The 24,498-nt window shown below is 39.6% G+C and overlaps 1 protein-coding gene across 6 annotated transcripts in view; it reads left to right on the forward strand.

Annotated features, from left to right (window-relative positions):
• DGKI (diacylglycerol kinase iota) overlaps positions 1–24,498 on the forward strand; it is a 219,686-nt gene that overhangs the window by 100,049 nt on the left and 95,139 nt on the right. For 3 of the 6 annotated variants that reach the window (XM_075755694.1, XM_075755727.1, XM_075755734.1), the window contains 10 exons: positions 5,888–5,959; positions 6,368–6,484; positions 12,803–12,898; positions 13,200–13,274; positions 14,491–14,586; positions 16,422–16,504; positions 17,961–18,021; positions 21,583–21,696; positions 22,273–22,410; positions 23,644–23,722. In XM_075755694.1, the coding sequence (XP_075611809.1) occupies positions 5,888–5,959; positions 6,368–6,484; positions 12,803–12,898; positions 13,200–13,274; positions 14,491–14,586; positions 16,422–16,504; positions 17,961–18,021; positions 21,583–21,696; positions 22,273–22,410; positions 23,644–23,722 (931 nt within the window). The remainder of the gene's footprint in view (positions 1–5,887; positions 5,960–6,367; positions 6,485–12,802; positions 12,899–13,199; positions 13,275–14,490; positions 14,587–16,421; positions 16,505–17,960; positions 18,022–21,582; positions 21,697–22,272; positions 22,411–23,643; positions 23,723–24,498) is intronic. The other 3 variants (XM_075755700.1, XM_075755708.1, XM_075755717.1) reach the window with 3 other exon arrangements.

Below are 24,498 nucleotides of genomic sequence, written 5' to 3' on the forward strand. Positions count from 1 at the left end.
GCGTGCTAACAGTGCAGCAAGGCGCTTTACATGCAGTGTTCTTATGGTGTGACTTTGCAGTCATATTGCCTTGCTCCTCTGCCATTTTGGCCTGGGTCTCCCCTAGAGGCATTACAAGTGGATTTTGCAATGGTAGTATTTACTGCCTATCATATCAAAACCTGTGCTGGGTATGTTCATGTGGGCAACATGATCAATCCATCCTAAAATTCCTCTCAGCCCTGACTGATAAGGAGAAGTTCAGAGGAAATAATAGTTTTCCCCTTAAATAAGAAATATTCAGTTAAGACTAACATGGGTGTATTGTAGTAGAGTAGTTCTTGTCAAGAAACAGAAAGGATTAGGGAAAATTATAACAAGAAAAAAATTCCATTATATTTATTAGCCAAGCAGTCTCCTATTACAGCAAAATACTTGTCTGTCTCATGCTCTGCTGTTGCATTTCTTATGCCTCTGAGTGAGAACCGTCTTTTATATTTTCTTGTCATGCAAGAAAAAGGGAACTATCATTGAAATGGAATGGCAGTAAATTTAAAGCAATAAAGTATTATTCATGGAATACCTAATGATTCTGGTGGATCTTGTTGTGTAATATTAGTCCTATCCCATGTCTGGAATTGGGTGGTTAAATATTTAATAACCATTAATAATAGTTTGAGCAAAGAAAGTGGGTATATCCTAAATGTTAATTTCTATCTCATGCTTCAAGTCATAAGCCAGTGGAAAGGAATTAATGGTCCCCAATATCTTTAGCGTGGCTTTACATTTTGTGTGCCTTCTGTGCCACCATTGACACTTCCTGAGAGCTAGAGAACGGAGGTGTCTGTCAGTGTTTCAGCTCAGATCTGAAGTGCAGTTTGGAAGAAATGTTCCTGATTGTCATCACTTACCATGGTTCACTTGTGGAGCAGTCGTGCAGTAAATGAACTGAATTCCTTTTAGATTAAACTTCATTGAAAGTTAAGTCTGTGGCTACTAATGAGCATTCAGTTCAGAGGACCAGACTATAGCTAGTCAAAAATAAAATTCTCTGAAAATCTTTGTGTATAGCGTCCTCAGTACCAACAGTGCCCCACTGTTACATGTTACTTGCTAGCACAAATACAACTTACATGATCTCATCCAGACTTCAGTTCTCTTCTCCTCCCCAGGGATTTTTTCACTACTGTACTGCAAAAGTACCATATGCAGAAATCAGTGCTGGGGGAGGGGGGCTGGAAAGTCTTGTTCAAAATCTTGCTGAGTGCAGCGGAACCAAACGATCCGTTTCTCTCTACTTGCTGTGATGCTTCCCCATTTTTGAAACTGGAGATTGTAATAGAAGGATGGCCATATCTCTTAAGACAAAATACCATTGAGCCCAGTATTCAGTAGTGGCTTATTATGGAAAAGCATAAGTAGGGGCAGGTGTTTACCGATGCATCTCCAAAAGAGTCTCCTGGCCTCTAACGATTTCTGTCTCATGAATTTCCAGGAATGGTGCCTTTATATTTAACAGCCTATGATAACTTTCTCTCCTGTGATCTTGTCTAGTCTCTCCCTGAGTTCCTGTAAAGTTGTAGCATTTACAACATCCCTTAGCGAGGAATTCCCAAACTTAACTACATACATACTGTGAGAAGAACCACGTTTTGATTGTTTCAAATCTGTTACTGGTTTTTTCTAATGCTCCATAGCTATTTTGTTGGAAGCAGTGGTAAATAAAAGCTTCCAAACCACATTCTCTATACTATTCATGATATTTAAGAACTCATTTCTTCCTCTTGCAGTTTTGTAGCTTTTAGCTGTTATTAGATGTTTGTTACCTGGGATCATCAGTGAAATTGGGATTATTTTTTTTTTTCTTTACATAATACAACATAAGAACGTTCAGACCATGTGGCCCAGCATCCAGTCCGTGACTGTGTGCAGTAATAGAAGCTTAAGGATGAATGCAGAGTGATCTTTTCTTCATATACTTCCAGTTACCAGCATCTTAGGGATTTTCTGAGACTAAGAATGCATCTGGACCATCATGCTAAACAGACACTTTACTTCTTTCTACTTTCTATGGTGTCCACTACACACATGCAGCGTGCAGCTACGGTGTCTATCTCTTCCTCTTACTGGTCTCTTTAAAGGCCTGTGGATTGATGCAAACCTGGATGTTTTCCCTGCGTACAATGGCAGGATCGAAATTTCTAGTAGTTGAAAGGCAATTCTAGTTCTTCGCTATTTTAGCAGAGATCGCCATCCAAGTGCTTCTGTTGCTATTTGTATTCAAGTTGTAATAACACCTCGTTCTCCAAAAGTAATGTTACATTGGAATCTCTCTGAGAGCATTAAAAAGGGAGTAAATATCATAGGAAAATACATGGAAAGATAAATTATTAGTAGCCCTAACACTGATGTAAAAATACTCTTTAATAAGTACATTTGAGAATATAACCAAAACGTGTTGGAGGTAGTAATCCCCATGTCCTCTGTTCGTGTGAGTGGTTATCTACAGTAATATGGTCTTTGATCCCAATTATTTAGACAGATTGTAATCGCCAACACAAGCTGGGGATGCAGGTGCTCTTTTCCTTCAAATATATTTTCTCTGGTATGCACAACTGTTTATTTCCACAGGAGTAGCTCCCAGCATGGGATTTCATGTGTTGTACAGGAATTGCGTGCCAGTGAATCAGGGCTAATCAGGTACTGTTAGGCTGATATTCTCACAAAGGTGAAATTAATTTTCTATCCCAAAATTTCTAAATTTGTGCACAAGACCTCCTTGTATGACCTAGGAACAAGATAGATGAATTTTAGTTTTCCTTCTCATTGAGAGAAGGCAAAAGAGGTGATTTCTGGTAGAATTTGGGGGGCTCTGGTGTTTCAACCTGATAGTCCCCATCAAATCTCACTGTGACCTGCAGTACATGACTTTATTTCATCAGTTCCTTTATTTGTAAAGCTAGCTTTCAAATAATTGCTATCATACCTCAAACACGTATCCTTAGGAAGAATTAGCTCACATTTCTAAAGCAATTTGAGGAACAAAAGTGGTGTTTTATTGCTACTTATCATTAATAAGTTTTTATTGCTGTATCATTTTCTCTAATGACTCCCTAACAGCCAAATGGCTTACTGAATAAATGAAAAATGGTCCATCCAGAACCAGACAAGCTGCTCAGTCCATATGTTTAAAAAACACCACTGGTGGGCCGTGGAATCAATGTACTGAATTTTAGGTTTTATTAGTGGAGGTTTTGGGAAAGCAGAATTTCTCCCCTGCTTGTTACAAAGCAGAACAAAACAGAACATTTCATGCCCATCAGCAGCTGGAATAATTTTTTTTAATATACTTTGGGACAAGAAAGAGTAAGATTTGTGAGAAACATTAAGCAGCACTAGTCTAAGTGAATGAGAATAGAGCGTTTTGTCCAGCGTCAGACCTCCGTTCCAGTACTCATATCATCATCCTGTCACTCTGTTCTTGTGCTCACACCGAATGGCAGACTAGATCTGCCCAGCCAGAAGCAGCTGGCCAGCTTGCCTTTGTGAAGCCACTTGACCATGCTCCATTACTAAACCTGAGTACGCCAGATCGCCATCATTGTGAAGAATCTACTCTTTGCATTTCTCTGAATGTAAAACCTGAGGCATTAGGGGAAGAATTTAAAAAAAAAAATATATATAAAATTGTAGGCAGAGGTGACACAAGTTTCTTTAGGAGTAGGCCTTAGTTGGTGGTGTGGTCCCTCTGGCAAGCTGGTTTGAATATGTGCTGGGGACACCTGAAAGGGTAGCTGCGGTGTGAATGGCGGGCAGACAGGGAGAGTCTCCTCCTCTTCAGAGTATTGATAGGGTTCTCCTCAACTGCCATGTATGGATAGGTTGTAGCTCAGTCCCTCACTTAACCAGTGCATCTCTGGATGGGTTTTTTGTTGTTCATTTAATTCTTCTTCTTGGTGTGCTTGATATTGTCATTCCACTGAGCACTAATAGGCTCATTTTTTTCCTGCAGATGTCCATCTTCCACAGCAACTAGGATAAGGAAGACATTAATTACAGAAGCTTTGAGGAAATGTCCTGTTAGATATTACTAAATCAGATTATTATAACTCTGTGCACTGGGTCTTGTGCATTGCCCACATGTAGGAGATTTAGGTAGAACTCAGCTTGTTGAAAAGAAAACTGACTCACAAGTTCATTACTCAGTAGAGAGACTTTCAATTAGAAAACACTGGGTTGGTGATGGGCTACTTAATGTGGTAGTGTCGTGGTTTAGTCCCTGCTGGCAGCTAAGCGTCACGCAGCCACTCGCTCATGCCTCCCCCCCAGCCCATCCTGCCAAGGGGATGGGGAGGAGAATGAAAAAACCCCAAACCCTCATGGATTGAGATAAAGACAGTTTAATAGGATAACAAAGGAAGAGAATAGTAATGATAATAATAATGGTAACAACAACAATAATAATACTACTATAAGTGATGCACAAATGCAATTGTCCACCACATGCAAAAGGAAAATAAAACAATCTGTTGCCCAGTCTGTTTCTGAGCAGCAAATCTGCCTCCTGGCTGACTTCCCCAGTTATATACAGAGCCTGACATTCTATGGTATGGAATATCCCTTTGGCCAGTCTGGGTCAGCTGTCCTGGCTGTGCTCTCCCAGCTTCTTGTGCACCAGGCAGAGCATGAGAAGCTGAGAAGTCCTTGACTTGGGGTAGACCCTACAACTACCTAGCAACAACTAAAACCATCAGTGCATTATCAACATTATTCTTATACTAAATCCAAAGCACAGCACTATACCAGCTGCTAGAAAGAAAAATTAACTCTCTCGAAGCTGAAATCAGAACAAGTAGAGAGGCTTGATAGAAGCCAATGAATAAAGGATCTAGACAACCGCAAATCTGAAATCTAAGCAGTGAAGGTGACTATGACAACCTGTTCAATGGAGTTCTGGACTTTCCATCTCTGCAGGCATTAACCCAACTAAATTTTTTCTCTGGCTAAAATAAGCTTTAACTGAACACAATTTTTCAGGCTATAACTCCAATTACCAGTTGTTGCCTGTGCTATATGCAGGAAGGATGTATATGACCCAGTGGTTTTTCCCAGCCTTAGAATTTAGAGCAAAGTGATAAGTCTGCTGAAATTGCATTCTACAAACACTAAACTCTTCTATAGGAGAATAAAATCTCATATCTGCTGGTAATGGTGTTTTTTCTCTTTAAAACTATAAAAAAAATTTGCTTTTATATCTGTTAAATTTTAATCAGACCATCTTGGTTTTTTGGAACTTACTAAAAAGATTTTATTTGAGTCAGCTCAATAAAACAATAAACAATTTCCCAATCAGAACATTTCCACACAGACATTGTAGTTGATTCCACTCTGTATTTAAAAAAAAAAACAAAAAAACCCCAAAACCAACAGAAAAAAACCCACAAAAACCATCAAACTAAAACAACAAACAACAAAAAAACAAAGACAAGAAAAAGGAAAATTCAAATTGTTCATATTTAGAGTAAAAAAATACTGCAATGAGAGAATGTTCTGTTCAACTGAAAATTCTGAATCTTCTTCAGGTCTGTAGAAATCTATTGAAATAGGCATACCTTCTCTGCTGCTTCTCCCTTTCCTTCTTTTTAACTACAAAAATTAAGAAAAAGCATAAAAATTTGGAAAAGTGTGTTTAAAATGTGTGTGTAAAAATGCCCTAGCTGAACCTTCTCTGAATTCTGTCATTATTTTGTGCCCCTCAAAATGTTTGGTATCTAAGAGCTTTGAGGCTGAACTAATGTATCTGACTGCAATGAACTCATTTAACCTAGCACAGTCACCTAGCAAGAGTTAAAGGTGTAAATTTTCTTGTAGTCAGGAGGAATTTAATAATTTTTCCTGCTTGTTCTAGGGCTTTCAGCAGAAATTCTCCTTCCATAGTAAAGAGATTGTGGCCATCAGTTGTTCCTGGTGCAAGCTGGCGGTAAGTGAACAATATTCAGTATCACTGCTGACCAAACTGCAAGCAATTTCATTTCTCCTGGCTCTCAGGGTTCCCTCTCTGTGAATCATTCCCGGTTTTGCCATTTCTGTTTCTTTTGCTCAAAGACACTGTAACTTGACCTGGCTGACACAAGTTCTCTAGGAGAAGAGTGTTTCTGCACAACGTAGTCGCTGGCTACCTCCCATCAATGCCCTGCCACTGCTAGCTCAGAGAGCCAAAGGGCTCTCAGTACACTTAGCTGCATCAAACTAGGCTGTGGTCTTCAGTCTGTGATCTGTTTTTAAGTAAGGGTGACTGGTTTTCACCCTTTTCTTCCTCTCTATCCTTCTCCTTTGTCTATGTCTTTCTTGGCTTCCTTATTGACTCTACTCTTTGCCTCTCTTCCAGTTTCATAATAAAGTCACCTGTTTCATGTTACATCACATTGAGGAGCCATGTTCCCTGGGGGCTCACGCTGCTGTCATTGTGCCTCCCACCTGGATCATTAAGGTGAAGAAACCTCAGGTAACTGCATGCTGATGTCTGTTTCTGAAGCTGTATGGCTGCGCAGGGCCAGCCTGGCTTTGCCGCTCGGTACTCCTTCCCTAAGGCATGCTCATTCAACCCCGTCTCTATCCCTGAAACCCAGCATACATCCATGGTGATTATGAACCTGAATCCTCCTGCCCCTCCATCCAGTCCTTCAGTAGGTTTCCCTGTTTGGGACAATTAGCACCAAACATGACTTTGTTCTGAGCAAATCCAGCTCAGGTTTGTGACTCTAACTGTGACTTCAGCGAGCATACTGCAAGAAATCCCGTGTTGTAGGCAGTCAAGCATGTTTCATTAAATAGAGCTGAGCAAATATGGGGAAAACTATTCAAAAACATTCACTTGAAGTTTTGGTAATGGATGTCATAAGTTTTAGATAGTATCCTTTCTTGTGGTGAACACAACACGGAGAGAAGGTATCCAAAAGAGAGCTGGCCAAAAATTAAAAGGGGATTCCTATCATGTAAGAAGTATGTTGTTCTTTGAAAGTGTGTTTTCACTCCAGGTTGAACTGAAAGAAAAAAACACACTCTGAACATACCAGGGAGCCAGAAATGCTGGTAAAAATTTTATTTCAGAAGCACTGATGGAAGTTGAGTTTTTGTTGTTGTTGTCGTCTTTGTGGTTTTTTGTTTTTTTTTTTTTTTTTTTCTTTCTGAAATGAATAGTGTCTGGGACATTGAAATGCCCCACTCCCATTTTCTTGCAATTCTTCTGCATTGACAGCAATGCTGGTTTTATCAACTACTTCCTTGGGAAGTAACCCAGGGCTTTCTGGCTCTGTGTCCTGGTTGGCAACAAGAAGCAGAGAAGTTCAGGCTGTAAGCAAAGTACTAAAACACGAATAGTCCCTCAGAACTAGAAAAAGGTCTGAGTTGGGACACTGGTCTGTCTGTAGTTACAGTCTAGGGATATGACTCAAGTTTGTGAGTGGCACTTCTAGCAAGTGGCAAGATCTCTGTCCACCTCTCCCCTGACAAAAAAGGTTTCTTTGGCATTTGCATTTTCCCCTCACACTCTTCTTTCACTGTTAGTTTTACTCCAGCCTCCTCTAGCGAAATCTTTTTTTTTTTTTTTTTTCCTCTCTTGTTGAGTCCTTGGCAGGGACTTAATCTTCTTGGCTAATTTTCAGCACCTCTGTGGTATTTGGCACATAAATGAGGCTGGTGCCTTTTCTGTGTCCTTAAAGAGACCGTACGGCCCATTAGTCTTAAGTCTTTTGGTCCCTGGGCTTCACAGCAGACTGCCTGGAAGCTCTGCTTTGGGCATTAGCCATAGAATTGGTAACTTTAAGGGTTCGTGGTCTGGAGGTGGATCCATGAGGTAGAGATTCTTGGGCTGGGAACCACTAGGAAGGACTTCCTAACTGTTGCAATCCAGACTTGGAAACTGGGTACTGCTAGGGTCCTTGGGCATCCTGTACCCTAAACATTTAACTAGAGCTAACCCCACACTCTCCATGGGAGAAGGGAGATTGCTGATAGGAGAACCAGCTTCCTGTGGCCAGAGGTGCTACCCTCTTCCTAGGTCTGATAAGAAAATGAAATCTTTTTTTCACCCAGTACATTTCCAATTTATTTATCATTCAAATTGTTTTAAATCATGATTTTAAAAAAAATAAATTTAAAAAAATCAACCAACCCCCCTTTCATATGCTATTGAGTATATTTTCTTACAAAAAAGAAAGATTATTGTATCAGTTATATAATTTTATTGCTTACCAAATCCCTTTTTGTGAGCCGGCAGTACACTGTAGTCACCATACTCTTAACCAAAATCAGGAAAAGAATATTAAAACCAAAAATGCTAATTTTAATAAAAAGAAAATATATTAAGGTAAGATAGATGTATGCATGTCCAACCTTACTAAAAGAAGCCTTTCTTTGAGCTTTTTAATGTCTATTTAACTTAATTTTTAGTAAAAAAAAATTTTAAAAATTGACACTTGTAATTTTCTTTTGATTTGGCATTTTGTAAAAGCAGGGTACCTTCTTTATAATATTTTTAGAGAATTTTTGTGTGCATTAATTTTTCAGAAAAGTTCAAATAAAAAAATAAATCTGATCCAGTTGATTATAATTCATAGCAAAAATGCTTTTAAATAAAGGTTTAAAATGTTACAATTTAAGAAAATGTTAGCTTTGTGTGCCTGAGTCATGAGTGGAGAGGAAGTACTTAAATCTAATATTCCCTTTCCATCATGACTCAAGTCCCTGAAATTTGAGGTTAGTAGCATGCAAAAAAATTATACTAATTGAAGCATTAGATAGATCAAAATGATATTTAGCACAGACAATGGGCATATTTCCATGAAACTTCTTAACAGCACCCATTACAGTGTTAGTTCTGGGGAATGCATCCTTATTGCTGTAGAAAATACCAGTCCATCTTTCAGATGTGTTTTCAGATTTTTGGCAGAAGTCTTGTTGCTTTTTTTTTGTTGTTGTTGTTGCTTGTTTGTTTTTAGAAATATTTTCTCCCCTCCTGCTGTTTCTGGCCAGCTCTGCTTCTGTGTATTTTGACCCTCTTCACCCTATACGCATGTTTGGTAAACACTATCAAATATTGACTGCATTCAATCCACAGAATACAAACAAAATATTCAGAAATTTTTGTTAATTCAGATAGCAAATAAATGTCTTGCCAGCAATCTGTTTTACATATTCCACAATCAGAATAAGTTTGACTGGAAGCCTTTTTGTTATAAATTATTTCCTCAGCTCTAATTAACTACTTACATTGGTCACAGGCAACTCCTGAACTGAATTCCCTACTCATATGAAATTGATTTTAGTGGTGCCTTCATCCTGTTTGCTGGTTGTTTCTTTCAAGCAAATAAGATGGCTTTTTGTAGCAAAACCTTGCCCTGATTTTTAATTTTTATTTCTTTTTATTGCTACAAAAATGGTTTTCCATGCTTAGTTTGTACAACGTGGGTCACCACCTTTCAAATATTGGGCTTGAATAAAGAGAACGCTCCCCCTCTGATTGCCAGCAACGTTGTGGTAATGAAACATTATTGTGTAATTCGTTAAAGACAAATCTCTGCTGACAACCTACATTCTAAATGAGGAGCTTTCGCTTCTTGCAAGAAATTGATTGCAAGATGAAGGATATTCAGAATGTTTCAAATAGCTTTGGGATCGGTGGTAGCCCTGTATGCAATGACCCATTTACATGAATGGAAAACTCCCAGTATCTATTCCATGTTATTCATAATGTGAGCCACTTCTGTTACTTCTTTACTGATTTCCAGTGTTTCTGTACTGTGTTAGCTGCATTTTGATACCAGCTCTGATTTCTTGGAGTTCAAATCCATTCCACCTCCTAGTTTGTGAAGTAGATCACCCCTGTTGACTGGTGGTGGTTTGTTATAGGTGAGGTTTGTTAGCCCAAGTGGTGTTAGCTCCAGAATGGACTTGCTATGCTTATGTTATGGGAGAAAAGTAGACAATAAGGAGGATCTGGCTGATTCAGTCTGTTTTCTGTTTGGGAAGGCAAAGGCAGTAACTGTAAAATTCCAGGGGTTTTTTTCTGTTCAAGGTGAGTAAACATGGTGTTTTCTTCTCCTCCTTTGAGGACCTTGAAAAAGTGCTAGAGAATGTTTATACTTCTGAGTTTACTTCTTTATTTCCTCAATTGCTGAGTGCGGCTGGCTTGTCTGATTGTGGTTTGTGAACAGCTAGAAGATGGTCAAGATTGGCTTTCCCAGAGGCTGTTCATTATTTATGTCATTTGAAGCCCAGCATGCTAAAAGCCTTTGAAAATGAAGGCTGAAATGTTGTAAATGAAAAGGTTGAAAGGGTACCTTGGATTTGCTCAAGAGAGTCTGTGGCCCTCAAACCACCCAGCACCATAGAAAAAGGACTCCAATTCTTCTGTTCATCTATCTAAGCTTGCTTAGAATTATAGTGACCGTGCAATAACACCAAAAATCTCTCTTTAAGATGGCCAAACTGACATCCACAAAGGAAAGCTTTCCTCTCTAGAGGCAAGTTAGGATTTACATATGGTGCCCATCTAAAGGTATGCTTTGCTATCAGGTACTTCGCTAAATAACACTATATGTTTACAAAATACTTACCACCTTGTTATGTGGACAAGGTAGTATGCATCCATTTCTCCAGTTTAATGTGCAAAGACTGATGATTACTCTTGGCTGTTATTCTTCTGCATGTTTGCAAAGACAACCTACATATGTTTAAGCAGCTTTTTTGCCTTTCATCTGCTATGGACGTACAGTTGCAATCATCGTAGCAAAGCTTTAACTTCTCTTAACACTATAGGTGCAGTCATGTTTAAAAAAAAAAGTGAAATAACATAGTCATGACATAGTATATTTTATTGCCTTTTTAAGTGTGGAAATGAAAAATGTAATAATAATGAATGGAGGCTTAGACTAAAACTGTTTCCCTAATATAGTTATATGCCTCTTCCCACTCCACCCATAAGCAAGAAAAGAGATATGTATATATATAAAAGAGATATATGTAATATATATATAAAAAATAATAGGATTTAATGACAACTACTTTTAAACCTTCTTTAAATAATAATAATAATAATTATTATTATTATTATTATTTTAAATTAGTCAGGTTTTTACTAACTGTCTTTGCCCTTTCCAGAAGAATTTTACTGGGCTTAGGTCCATCCATTGTGGAGGTAGAAAAACAAGTACAGTTCTTCTTCCAATGGTACAATTAAGTACTTACCTAGTACAATACCTAACTTGGGTTACAGACTGTGATTTACCAGCTGAATTCACTGCACTTTACCAATAGGATAAGTATTTTCAGTTTTATACCTGAAGAGAGTGAAGCACAGGGAGAAGGCTTGATATGCCTGTGTCCTTTCAGCAGACAACTGGCAAGACTGCAGATAGACTAGATCTCCTCTCTCTGTCATGTGTTTTGCCCCACTCCAGGGAGAATCCTTCAGTAGAGAATGGCTGAGAAACTAGGCTAAGGCCCCCACTCTCAGGCAGCTTTGAGAGTAATGTCCTGTGCCTTTATATTGAGATGAAGACTTCTGTCTGCAGTCAGTCTGACTACTGAGGTAAGACAATGAAAGACCATGCAGATGATAATGCTGATGCACTTCCATAGTCAGTGCAGTCTTTGTGGTTTATCGTGCTTTCAAGATCACTTTGTATCAGAGTAGGGAAGAGTACAAACACTTCTTTAGATGGTCTTTCAAAATATAGTCTAAAAGGGCAAATGTTCTGTAATTGCTCCACAGAGCTGTCTTGTCTTGAGTATTTTCAGTAAGCACATGGACTGTTGAGAGGTGACAAAAAGCTTGGGACCTTGTGCTCTACAGCAGGCTTCTTTTGGTCTCTGTGAAAGAGGACAGTGTCTTTACTCATTTGAGTTAGAGAGCTGTTAGTTTAGCTTAACTTCTCAGAGATGCGGAAACCTTACCTTCCATATCTGGTGTGCCATACTGAAAACTTGAAATTCTGGATGAGGTGGTTGGGTATTAAACAGAATCTAGTAGCTGTTCTTGTAAATGTTGATTAACAAGCAGGATTAAGGACAGGTGTTACTGCTTACAGATTTGATGATCTCTGGTCATTGACTTCTTTCAGTAGTGGTATACTTTTGAATAGGGTCAGGACATAAATGAACTTCTGGATGAGCTGAGTGAATGTTGCTCCCCTCTTGAAGCCAGAAAAAAATCAATAAACTTTCTTCTAATTGCCTGTCTTACTTTATTTCCTGGTGATGGCTAGACTAAGAGTTGAAATACTGAGAAAATATTTACAGTATTTCCTATAATACAAAATTTCAATCATATGGAAAGGGTTTCCTGCAGGTATGACTTTTAGTTGTTAAAATAATTTAAAAAATAAAATAAAATTCCTCTTTTTTGACTGTTCTTATCACACCTTTTGATTCAGTATCACTGAGCAGGCTATTGCCAGCCTGGAGAATAGATTTATGCAAGTTCTATTTTAATAGGTTCTGCAAAAATACAAGCAGTTTTATGGTTTTTTTCCCCTGTAGTTAAGTGATATTGTTATTTAAAAACAAAGCAAACAAAACTCCCACAAGCACTCTCCTCACCCAAATCCTTAAATGTTAACAATTCAGTTTGTTCCTTAGCAGATGATTACACAAGTTTCTTGATAGGCTGGAACTGACTCCACAGTGCCAGCATCATACGACATGGTGGCCTGCGTTATGTTGAGTCATAATGGTTGCCAGAGCTAAAACTTGTTGTTTTCTTTCCTAAAAAAAACATGAAAAATATCTCATTTATCATGTTTTTTATTACATCTTTATGCAGGTGGTCTCCATACCAGGAGACGAGCCTGATTGGGCAGGAGACTGGAGCCCCGAAGGGGAAACGGGCGTCTCCTACCCCTATTGGGAGGGTTGGCAGGTACAACATGTGGTGTTATGTGAGTCTATGGGAGCATCTGATCTTTTTGCCCCCCTCACAGCGTGGGAAAGTTTCCAGTTCCAAAGCACCAGTCTGGTCTCCGTGTGTGGCTTTCTCCATAAACGGTGGTGTGGAAGTGTAAAGCATGCAGCGCATGTAATTTAAATCTCGAGCATGTGCCAGATACTCTTATCATTCTCCAAGTGGACATGCATGGAAGAGCTTCGTAAAGGGGCTCTGTCTGGGCCTGTCTTCTAAATTTTGTTTTGCTTTTCATGTATTCTTTTTTCTTTTGATGTAGAACTCATTAAAGACTTCAACACGCCGAAAGAAGAGAACGTCTTTTAAAAGAAAAGCCAGCAAAAGAGGCAATGAAGTAGGTATTCAAGTGCTTTGGAAATCAGGCTCCTTTTGTCTAAATGTCTAATGTAGACTTTAAAGTTTAATATTTTTTCTGCAGTGTTTAATATATTTTTTTCCCACTGGAAAATTCCAAGCTATTGAATTTGTTGTGAGAAGAGATTAGTTTTGATAAAACTTGTATGAGAAGTTTTATTTGCTGAGTTGGGTTTTTTTCAAGAAACAACATACCAGACTCCAGAAGGTCAGCAGCCTAGTGAAACAGCATTCCCTTGGGATGTAAGAGACTCAGCTCAGACCCTTGGTTTCCACTAGGCAGAGCAGGGGTGTGAAACTGGGGTTGTGAAATCCACGGTGAGTGCACTGATGCAAGGATCTGGTCCAGTTTGAGGGTGTCTCCCTCCCTCAGGAAATCTCATATTGGAAATATTCTGTTTCTGTGAAAATTGACATTGGGCCAGAGAGAGAGAGAAAACAGATGAATGATCTGATGGTTTGATTTACCACACAGCTTATAGAAGACCTTGTTTCCAGACCCTGCTTAGTTGTTTAGTTATATGGATGAACAACAGCCTCATGGGGAGAGGTGGAAGGAGATGTGCCTCTGCATTGCCAGAGCTCTCTTATTAAGGTCCTCACTTGGGTGTTGGGAGAACTGCAGACCAGAAACTTGTATCTGTGTCTGCCACAGCCCAGAAGAGTGCCCTCACTAGTGGGGTCTCTGGTGTCCTGCAGGGTTAGGGAGGCAAATAGCTTCCTCATTGACATGTCATGTTTGATCTGTGACATTTGTTCAAAAGTGAGAGGGCTGGCAAGGCCAAGCATTCAAGAGCAGACCATCTGCAAGTAAGTGTTGATGCAACTTGTCTGTTAGATGGAATTCATGAAATAAGTAGTTTGTCTCATTCTATTTTCCATTGGAAAATTGTTCATATTAGAAATAGGACTTTATCTGACACATTATTAGCGCTCTGTGAATAATTGGGTTTTTGGCAATAGTATTGAGTAAAATAGTTTTGTGCTGGCCTGAAATAATTTTTTCCCCTCTCATCATGTTATTCAATTGTTTCAGCTGCATAAATTAGTCTTAGCTGAGTACGCCATTAACATGGCCATACTGTTTCCAGTACCTGAGGAAGTTTTGTCAGAGCTAGGTTGGGTCTCCTGCACATATTATGCCAGGGAAACATACATAGCTTTTGCTAGAGCTGTTTCTTGCTTCTGTTTCTCAGGATAACAAGGGGCGGCCATTTGTGATAAAGCCTATCTCCTCTCCACTCATGAAGCCTCTGCTGGTCTTTGTCAATCCAAAAAGTGGAGGGAATCAGGTAAGAACATCATCTGGATCCAGGTCACAAAGTTTTAGTTTAATAGCAATATTTCTGCAAATGAGAATAGCTTTTGGTGAGTCAGGTGGGAAGAACTCTATGCAACTGAACCGCGGTCCTTAAAAGAAGTCCTTGCTGTTGAATGCCCTGTCCACTTCAGTGGAATTGAATGGGTAGAATGAATGCTTGAGCATTTAAGCAGTTGTATTCCTATCTTCAGATACTTGAAAGGAGTCTAAAATGGTAGTTAGAGGTTTTCAGAAGACTTCATCTCTCCACAGAAAATTTAGATTGCCAATGAAGTCTTAGACTTTTATCAAAAAAGTGTTTGAATTTTATTAGGAAAGCCTAGTGAAATTAGTGAATGTGAAATGACACATTCCTATGTCATTTAAAAGAATCATTACTAGTCTTGTGCTGTACCACAGAGAGCCAAGTTTCAATGACTAACATTATCATGCATCAGACTTCTTTCTTAGGGTTCTTGAAATTAAAACTTATCCAAGTGAAATTGTTGCGGATTAGTTCTCCCACTTTTTGAATATCAAATAATTTGAATGCCTTTTGATAAACAAGGTCTTCTAGTTGAAAAGAAAAGACTGATGTAAGATATAGCAGAGGCCTATAGAGCATGGAGAATAACATAGCTGCTGCTTGCTTTGTCCTCTGTTAGAAGAATTAGGGAGGATATCAAGTGACACTGCTGAGAGTGATTTAAAACAAAGAAAAAAGTTGGTCCTTCTCACACTCCTTGCCACGGGATGTTGTCAATGCTAAAAATTTACATGGGCTAAAGGAGAGATTTGGAAGAGGAAACCATGAAAGTTACTAAAGTCCTGGACTCTGATCTGGCTCAAGAGTTCTATAAACTGCAAATAGCTGAGTCTGGGAGAATAACTACAGCAAACATCCTATTTATTTTCTCTGTTCTTATACATTTTCCTAGGCACTTTGACTACTATTCTTGGTTCTCCACTTAGGGGAAGGTGTCAGACAGAAGAGCCATCCCTCAGAAGGGGGAGCTATCGAAAATTCCTGGCTTGCACCCCCAGGCTATGTTGGAAATGTATTCTTGAATTACTTAGAAGTACAAACTTGCCCCATGGGGTTCGTAGGCCTCTTCTGCTAGTAGGAGGTCCTGCCATTTTCTGTCTGGGCAGAACGTGAAGGAAGGGAATCAAGCATCTGGAATATGGACCCAAGAGCTTGAGAAGGCAGAAATAATATCTTTAGATGATGGGCTGGCCATGCTGCACTGAGTGAGGCAGTACTGGGACAGCTGTAGTCCAGAGTCCTTGATTCTGCTTCATTAGATGGTAGAGGGCTACAGTTATGAGTCTTCATGGTGGTGATGGTGGAAGTCAAAGCCATGTTGTTGCTTGAATGTTGTGCAGGACACTTTTCAATGTGATGGTGATTTTTCCCACAAGCTTGTTCAACTTCTTGCTGTCATGGATGGCAGAGGGTGGTGTGGAATAACAGAGGTTTCTTGTTGCAGTTGGTGAGAAGTAGGAGAATAGGTTGCTGTGGGAGCTGAACCTTTGGTCTCACCCTGAATACCTATTCTTATGAACCATTAATGATTTGTGTTGTTAAATTTACTCTCTCTGTCTCTATGTATTTATATGCACCCTGCCTAGATTGGTGGGTCGCTATTCTATAGAGCAGTCATCTGCTATGCTGCTTTCTAGTTTGTCTTTTTCTTGGTTTGTTTACTTTGTAAAGCACAGAAGAAAGAAAAGCAGTCCAAATATAGTGAATATTGAATACTATTACTTCTAATAATCATAAAGTTATTAATAATTTCCCTTTCTCTGATTTTTCTCTTTTCCCAGGGCACCAAGGTTCTCCAAATGTTTATGTGGTATTTGAATCCACGCCAGGTCTTTGATCTCTCTCAGGAAGGGCCAAGAGATGCGTAAGTTCTTGAGCTTTCAGTGCTGCAGACCATGATTCTTTTCTTATCAGGAAAGCAGTCAAAGGTCTAGCGTGGATAGATTGGTAGACTGCACATTGGGTTTACGTGTCCAGGTTTTGGTAGTGGTGGTGGGGTGGGCTGCAGTGGTGCCTTCTGTGAGAAGAGCTCAGGAGCTGCTCCCAGACAGACAGTTCCAGATGGCTCCAAGACGGACCCAGTGCAGGTCCCACAGTGCCTGACCATTCCCTAGTGGCTGAGCATTGCAATGGGGTGAGGCTGTCTTCAGATTTCCATACATGAGAGCAGCATACTCTGCTGAGTACTAACCCAGCTTCTCTGGGCAATAGTTCTGAAGCGTCTTGCAGAGGATGGAGGTCCTGTCTTTAAAAAGGGATGATTCTTACTGCTAAGGGTTAAGAGACCATCCTTCTATGGTATTGGAAATAGGGATACTTGCTTTAGTCAACCATCTGTTCAGCTCTACTTTCACAAGTTAGGCAGCACAAAAATATAGTAATCATGGATAATCAAATATTTACCTGTGTAAGAACAGTCCAAGTATTTGCTATACATACTTCTAGAGCACACAAGCCTTTTTCCCTGCTGAAACACCTCCACTGCTGCTCCCTTCATGATGTATAGAAGTTTTAAAGTGTACATAGAATTTTCAGAGCTGTGCAATGGAGTTAAAGGAGCATTAGATCCTCTGGTCACTCAGGTCTCTAAGTGTGAATGTACCTCCTCCATTGGGAGATATTTCATTATGCCTCTTTCATGCAACTGAAGGAACAAGTTTTTAACGGGTGCTTTTTTTGGCTCTCTTGTTGGTGTCTTAGATGAGGTATCCAGAGAAAGAGCTCTGTTAGATGTTATTGCCTTCTGTGGTGTTAAAGAAATACAGTTACCAGCTGAAGGAGCCGTCATGTTCTACACGCTTCAGAGATGGTGGCGCAGCAAATCCTGATGAGGAACATTACATTTTGCTTAAAAATCTCTATGTTTATATTTGTTTGCTTTAGGATAATAGAAAAATGAAATATTTTTGTCATCTCCAGAGCAAACATGAGAATCTGGGCCTTTCAGATTTAACAAGGGAACACACAAAACCAATCAGGAGGTGCTGCCCAGCCACGGAGGAAGGCCCCATTTCACATCCTCCTGGTTTTGTGTGTGTGTGAAGATGTGAAGTGAGCCACAGGGCTCAGGTTGTGTTGGGGCTGATGCTGCCTGGAGCTGCTAGGGCTGATGCCTCCTCACTGACGAGGCTTTCAGTAACACTGTGATTGGTTTTATTTTTTATTTGTTTTTTATTTTTTTCTGCCTCAACCCACACCCTTAGTAATGAATATCTGAAAATGCAATAAGTGTCAGGTTAAACTGTCACTCAGCAAAATGCAAAAGAAGTGCCTGCACCATAGTTCTGACCTTTTTTCCCCTCCTTTTTTCCCTTGGCCAGGCTGGAGCTGTACAGGAAAGTGCCAAACCTGCGGATCCTGGCCTGCGGCGGGGACGGGACGGTAGGTGGCTGGCGCCTGGCAGCCCCGCGGCCATTGTCGAGAGATTAAATTCCTTGCAGTTGTGGATTCCCTACCTTGCGATGCCCGCAGAGCCAGATAATGTATCTTATGCCTGTGAAATCTACTTTTTTCAAGATTTTCTGTGCATGGCCTGGCCTGTGTAGTGATGGGGTCAGATGCTAATGTCCTATCTGCTTTATGCCTAAAGATTTGGTACAGCTTAATAAAAACCTAAAGATTAACTTTGGCCTCCTCACTATTTACACAGATCTGAGAGTCTACTAAGTTAAGTCAGTGTCTGGGAGCCATTATATCTTAATTCTGTTCCTTCCTGCTATCGTCTCCATGATGGTTTGAGTACAGTCAAATAGGGTGTCCTCTGTGCCTAAAGAAAAGTGAGTTTCCCCACTTTATTTACAAAGCATCTGGAAGGAAGGCTATTGCATTCATCATACTACTAGCCTGGGATCTGGCAGATACAGGGTCAGTATTCTTCTTTGCTACTGAATTTCTGGGTGTTCTTGGACAAGCGAAAAGGGTCAGATCTTTAAAGGATTTAGGCACCCTCAGTTGGAGACAGATTTTTGTGGTTCAGGGCCTGGAGGCCAAGAGTTGGTAATGGAGGCATTACAACTGTGTTACTCTTTCCAGTGATTAGGTAAATCTCAGTCTGTGCTACTGAGTGCTTAAAATATAGTTGAAAAACTGACCTTTAACTCTGAAGATCAGTTCCCCAAACACGCACTTGATAATAGTTGTAACCAGAAGTACGGTAAGGAAAATGCATTACTGGTTGCAAGGTGCAACGGCTGGCCAGGATAGATATACGTAGATATTTAGGGCACAGGGAGAGGTTTTTTGTTGTTTGTTTTTGTAGTGAGCTGAACCAACTCTCAACCCATCTCTGCTTGAATTTCTGGGGGAATTTTCTGTTCAGCTTCTGTGGGTCCTTTTAAAACACCAGCTGTAGGGGTTATTAATTCCAATGCTTTCTCTGCAAGAGTGAAGAAAATACATGATTTGACTACTGTCTTGCTGGTACCTGGGACAGTAAGGTACTACTGAATTGTGAATGTTCCTTCAGAAACCTGCAAGGCATTGCTTTAGCAGAAGACATGACTGCCAGAAAGAGTTTCAATCTGTTTCTGAAATTCTTTGCAGCTTCCATCTGAGGAAGGCAATATTTTAATAGGGGGAAAATTAAATCTTTATCCTGAAAATATTAAAATAGAAATGAATGCGACTACATTTTAGTCTGACCATCTTTTGTTTTCCCTTTGAGCAGTGCAAGCGACAGGTGGCAGCACCTGCTCATTAGTATGAGCAGCACTCTGCTATTGCCTTTGCTGCTGCTCAGTTTGAAGCAAATTAATACCTAGTTATTCCCAAAGCCATTACATCTAGAAATGAAAAATCTGGTTCAAACGGACTTGGTGAATATTCAATGAGACCAGATGTTACCTTGCATTATTGAGGTGAATCAGAACTTATTGTAACTTTCCCATCATCGCTGCTTGCTGTTCCTTTCCAGGGCATAAGTGGAAAGCTTTGCTTGCAAAGCAGTCAGGAGCTTTCTGTTTACAGGGAAATAAAAGTCTTTGTCATCCTTGATTGTAAAACTAATGTGCAAGATTTAGAAATGACCTCAAGTTAAATAGCAATGTTGTACTAATAAATTAGTAATTTGAAGTTTATGTTTATAAGTTAAAAGCATTTACAAAAGTGGTAGGTGTTGTAATGCAGCTTGCACCAGTGGGAGGCTGAGGTGCAGATGTATGGATTGAGTCAGTGGCAATGACAAAGGGCCAATGGCAAAAGACTTTCTAAGAAGTCCTGGTCCCAGTGAAGTTACTGGGACTCTATTCTGTCTCCTGTTATCAATACTGAAGGATAGATTTTTGAAAGGTAGACGATTACTTATGTCTGAAAATGTCTTAAGGACTGTACTTAATCCTACCATGATGCCTGTGATAGACCTAAGTACCTTTGATGACATCCAAGTTCAGAGTTGTAAGTGATTCAGATGACTGTTTTCAGACAATGAGCTCTAATGTGGGTTCACATCCCAGATGAATGCTTTAATAATTGTACAATTGGTTATGATAAATAAGTGTCTGATAAATGCTATTTGTACTTAATTAAAGTTCTTCAGGAGACTTGGAGAAAGACATACCCTGGAATACTAAATAGAGTGGTGGCTGATCTATTTATCAGGCCACCCCCTCTCCAGTCCTTCAGATTCCAACTGTGGTTCCCAATACCCATGTTATGTTGGGTGCCTTTTGTGAAGCTCCAGTTTCATCCCAGTTTGGGGTAAGAATCTATTTGAAATCATAGTAATGGGGAGTTGGGGATTTTTCCTGCCACCATATTTGGGGGAGGAAAAATCCTGTCCAGCTGCAGTCAGAATTTCATTTTTATGTCTTATTTAAAAGCTCACATTTCCAGTAGAGACTGCATCTTTGAACACTGGTATCAGGAAAAAAAAAGTCAAACTTTATCTTATGTTTATTTTCTCTTATTTTTTTATTTAAAAATGCAGCGTGGGTTCTTTCACAGATTTTAATTAGGGTTTTTCTTTTTGTAAAGGTGAGAAATAGTTTAAGAAATAGTCCTCTTATAGTAAGAATTTCAGTCATAAAAAGTTTCAGAATATTTTCAGCAACTCTTTTTTGCCTCCTTGGAAATTACCATTTAATGAAAACAAAATATTTTACAGTAATTTGTTCCTTCTGGCTAGATTTCTATTTAAAAGTTTTATCTAGTCTAGAATAGGGACAGAAGAGAGAAACAGCTCTCTAAAATATCTGTTTACGATAGAAGAGAGCCAGATTCATTGTTCAAACCCAAAGTCTTCAACCCTGAGTATTAGAGTTTGTCTTTTATTCTAGTCTTTTAGTCTTCTATTTATATCTCTGTGTGCGTGTGACTATATATATTCTATGCTTTTCACTGAGTGAAATAATTCAGCACTAAGGTCTCTTTTCTGGGGAATGGGAGACCTGTGGGTAAGTCCATGCTTGACTTGATCTGGGCCCTCTGTTCCAGTTCCAGGATGTTCTGAGGTACCATGCTGTTTTAATGTGTGTATTCTTCCATGACAGTTGTCAAAGATTTAGTTTCTTTGAGCATAAGGGCACTTAAAAAATTATCTCAAATTGTCCATATTATTCTTCACTCATTTTTACATATAGTATTTTTCAGAGCAATAGTTAGGCAGCCTTAGCCAGGTGTAATTCTATGCTTTTTCATTTTCTGCTTAAAGAACAGCAACTTACGTTCTCTCTTTCCTCAGTAACTCTGTGTGCTGTTAAAAATAGCCAGTGTTTACATTCCACTGCTGCTGCTTGCACAGGAGCTTCATGAACCTGTTCTCCAAAAGGTGAAACCTCAGATGGGGCAGTTGTAGAGTTAAATTTCCGATATCTTCATTTTTCCTTCTTCCTTTTGTTTTACTTGATCCTCTCTGTAAAGGGTATACCATCAAAATATGTCTCTTTCCATTTTTCCATCCCTTCTCATCCTCCTGACTAACAGTTCTCTGCATTTCCTGTTTTATAGGTGGGCTGGATCCTCTCCATCCTTGATGAGCTGCAACTCAGCCCCCCGCCTCCTGTGGCTGTTCTTCCGCTTGGCACTGGGAATGACCTTGCCCGCACCCTCAACTGGGGTGGGGTAAGCACTGGCTGGGGTACCCTTATGTTCAGGCTCTCAATTCACTGGTCTGATTTAGTGGTCTAGTAGGGTGAAACTTCATTTTGGCTAAAATAGCAGGCAGGGCTGTGTCCAAGGTCTGCCTCAGTTAGGCAGAATGGTTTGTTTCCATTTCTAGTCTGGGATCTTGAATTACTAACGATGTAGTTGTTGTAATAAAAGTGTATATAGATGTATCTGCCTGGTATCTCAGGCCAAGTAATGAGGATATGCAGGCTTCTAATTTAAGCATAGTTTAAACTTTATTTCTCTGTATTTATCCTTGACTACACTACTGGAGTTACTCCAGGCAAGGAAAATACACTTAAGAGTTCCTCTCCTTATGATCTTACTTTGCCTGCCCAAGACTTGTGTACCTCAGCAACAGCTTGTTAAAATGCTTGATATATCAAAATTTAGCAATATTTTGAGATATTCTTGGGAACGTTTGATCTGGCCTCTATGAAAGGAGGGAAGTCTGCCAGGTAATTGGGGAGTGACTTGCTTTGCTTTCACTGTCCGCGGCTGACACTGTGGTGACACTCCCTCTGCTGTCAGGGTTACACAGATGAGCCAGTGTCCAAGATCCTGTGCCATGTAGAAGATGGTACCATTGTCCAGCTGGACCGCTGGAATCTCCAGGTTGAGCGCAACCCTGATTTGCCACAGGATGAGCTGGAGGATGGGGCACGTAAGGTTAGAGCCTTCTTTTTCCCAGGGAGACTATAGGATGCTTAAGAGTGTCTTTGGGTTACATCATAAGATGCATGAGTGAGGAATCTCTAAAATTTTTAAATTCTCTATTTGCATCTCTTCCTTCTGCTCTTTTCCTGTGTCAGTGCTTCCAGGGGTGTATGATACGTAATACATACCAGCCATTTATTTGTTGTTTGTAAATCTCAGACATTGAGCTTTTACCTCAAGAACCAAGTCCTGGCAAAAAACCCTGGCATCTTATCTGAAAGGTCATTGTTGGGTTTTTTGTTGTTGTTTTCTTTATTTTTTCCTCTAGTTAACCTGGGGTGGCAGGAGAAGCAACCTTGTGACCACCATCCATTTCTAAATTAGAGATATAAATCTGAAAAACAGGATGTAGAATTTTATTCCTTTGATTTTGCTAATGGATACCAACCGTTTCCTACTTTACAGCAAGGAGTAGTGTATTTTTGTATTTAACTTCTTTGTGTGTGGGTCTCCATATGATCTTGATAGTTGAGGAATGGGAAAATCTTTGTGAGGGGAATACGTTTATCGTGATATGTCATTTGGACTCGAAATGTTGAAAGTGTTACAATCATAAAAAAAATAAATATTGTGAACCACTTTCCTGTTCTCAGTTATAATTTCCAGCTTATCTATCAGATGCTACTGTTGTCTCTCCACAACCCTGCTGGGCGTGTGTAACGATGAAGAGGTCAGATGTATGCTTCCCTGCCTCATGCATCCTCAATAGAATTAGGGCTTCTTGTCTGGGGCTTCTATTGCTCCCGGTTATATATTGAATATATATATTGAAGCAGGAAGAAAACAGCTTGAGTTTCATTCGCCATGCTGAGCTTGAAGTGCCAGCAATTAGGAAAACCTTTGTATTGACATGTTAAGTCATTATGGGAAATGTCATTATGGGAAAGTGCCAGCATTATGGGAAATTTCAATGACAACATAAGGAACCCTTTGATGTGTTTACAAAGATACATATATAATCATAAAGCACTGTAGATATGTTTGTGTTCTTTATTCTGATATCTGATCATGTTCCACAAGCTATTACTAACCTTCAGAGCAACCTTCTGCATACATTTCCCTAATATATTCCACTTCCTTCTTAGGTTTTCATGAGATGCCAAATTTAAAGTAGTTAATTCTTGGTCTGACATGGAATGTTTAATTCGTGTTATTTTTACATGTCTTTTTATTATCCAATTACAGCTTCCACTCAGTGTCTTCAATAATTACTTCAGCCTTGGATTTGATGCACATGTTACGCTGGAGTTCCATGAATCTAGAGGTAATGGGAATGTTTTATTTCCTTAGCCTTGGGAATGGACTGTTGTTTTACGAATTACAAATGGAGTTGGATTTAACATCTTGTTCTTATAATTCGGAAGGAAAGCTGGAACATAAAACCCCAAGATACAGACACAAGTAGGAAGGAAGTGATAGTATCATGAGTTTCCAAAGGGCTTAATGATTTAGAAATGAAAAAAGTACATGGGACATGGCATTCACTGGAGGAAAAGGGCTAAAAGGGGAGCTTTTCAAGGTTTTTGATCTTCTAAAGGAGATACCAAGTACAGATATAAAGGAAATTTATGCTGACGTTGAGGTGTCAGAATAAGAGCAGGAAGAAAAACAAATATAAGTCAGGTGCCAGTTTTCCCTCCAGTGTGGAAGTGGAGGGAAGAGAAAAGCTGTGAGGTTGTGGAAGTAGCAGGGTAGCAGGAGAATAATTGTCTTCTCAAACTGAACAGCTGTTACCTATGGATGAGTATAGCATAATATCATTGGACTTTGTACACACCCAGAGTGTCTTTGTGCCAGTGAAAGGTTTTAATGAAGTCCACAAAACTGTCAGGAATTTGAGCTGTTGTAGCATCTTGTTTGTCCCTTTGCTGATGGCAGTTATACCACCCCATATAGATCCAAACATGGCTTAACAGGTGGGCTTAGGACTGATGTCAGCTGCTCTATTTATATGGTTTAGGCAAGCATGCTTGTATAAACAAACCTTGTTCAATTATCTGTGTTCTGCTTTTGGTCATTTCAGCTTCATACGCAGGTATT

The sequence above is a fragment of the Balearica regulorum genome, chromosome 1, assembly GCF_011004875.1.
Source record: "Balearica regulorum gibbericeps isolate bBalReg1 chromosome 1, bBalReg1.pri, whole genome shotgun sequence".
NCBI lineage: Eukaryota > Metazoa > Chordata > Aves > Gruiformes > Gruidae > Balearica > Balearica regulorum.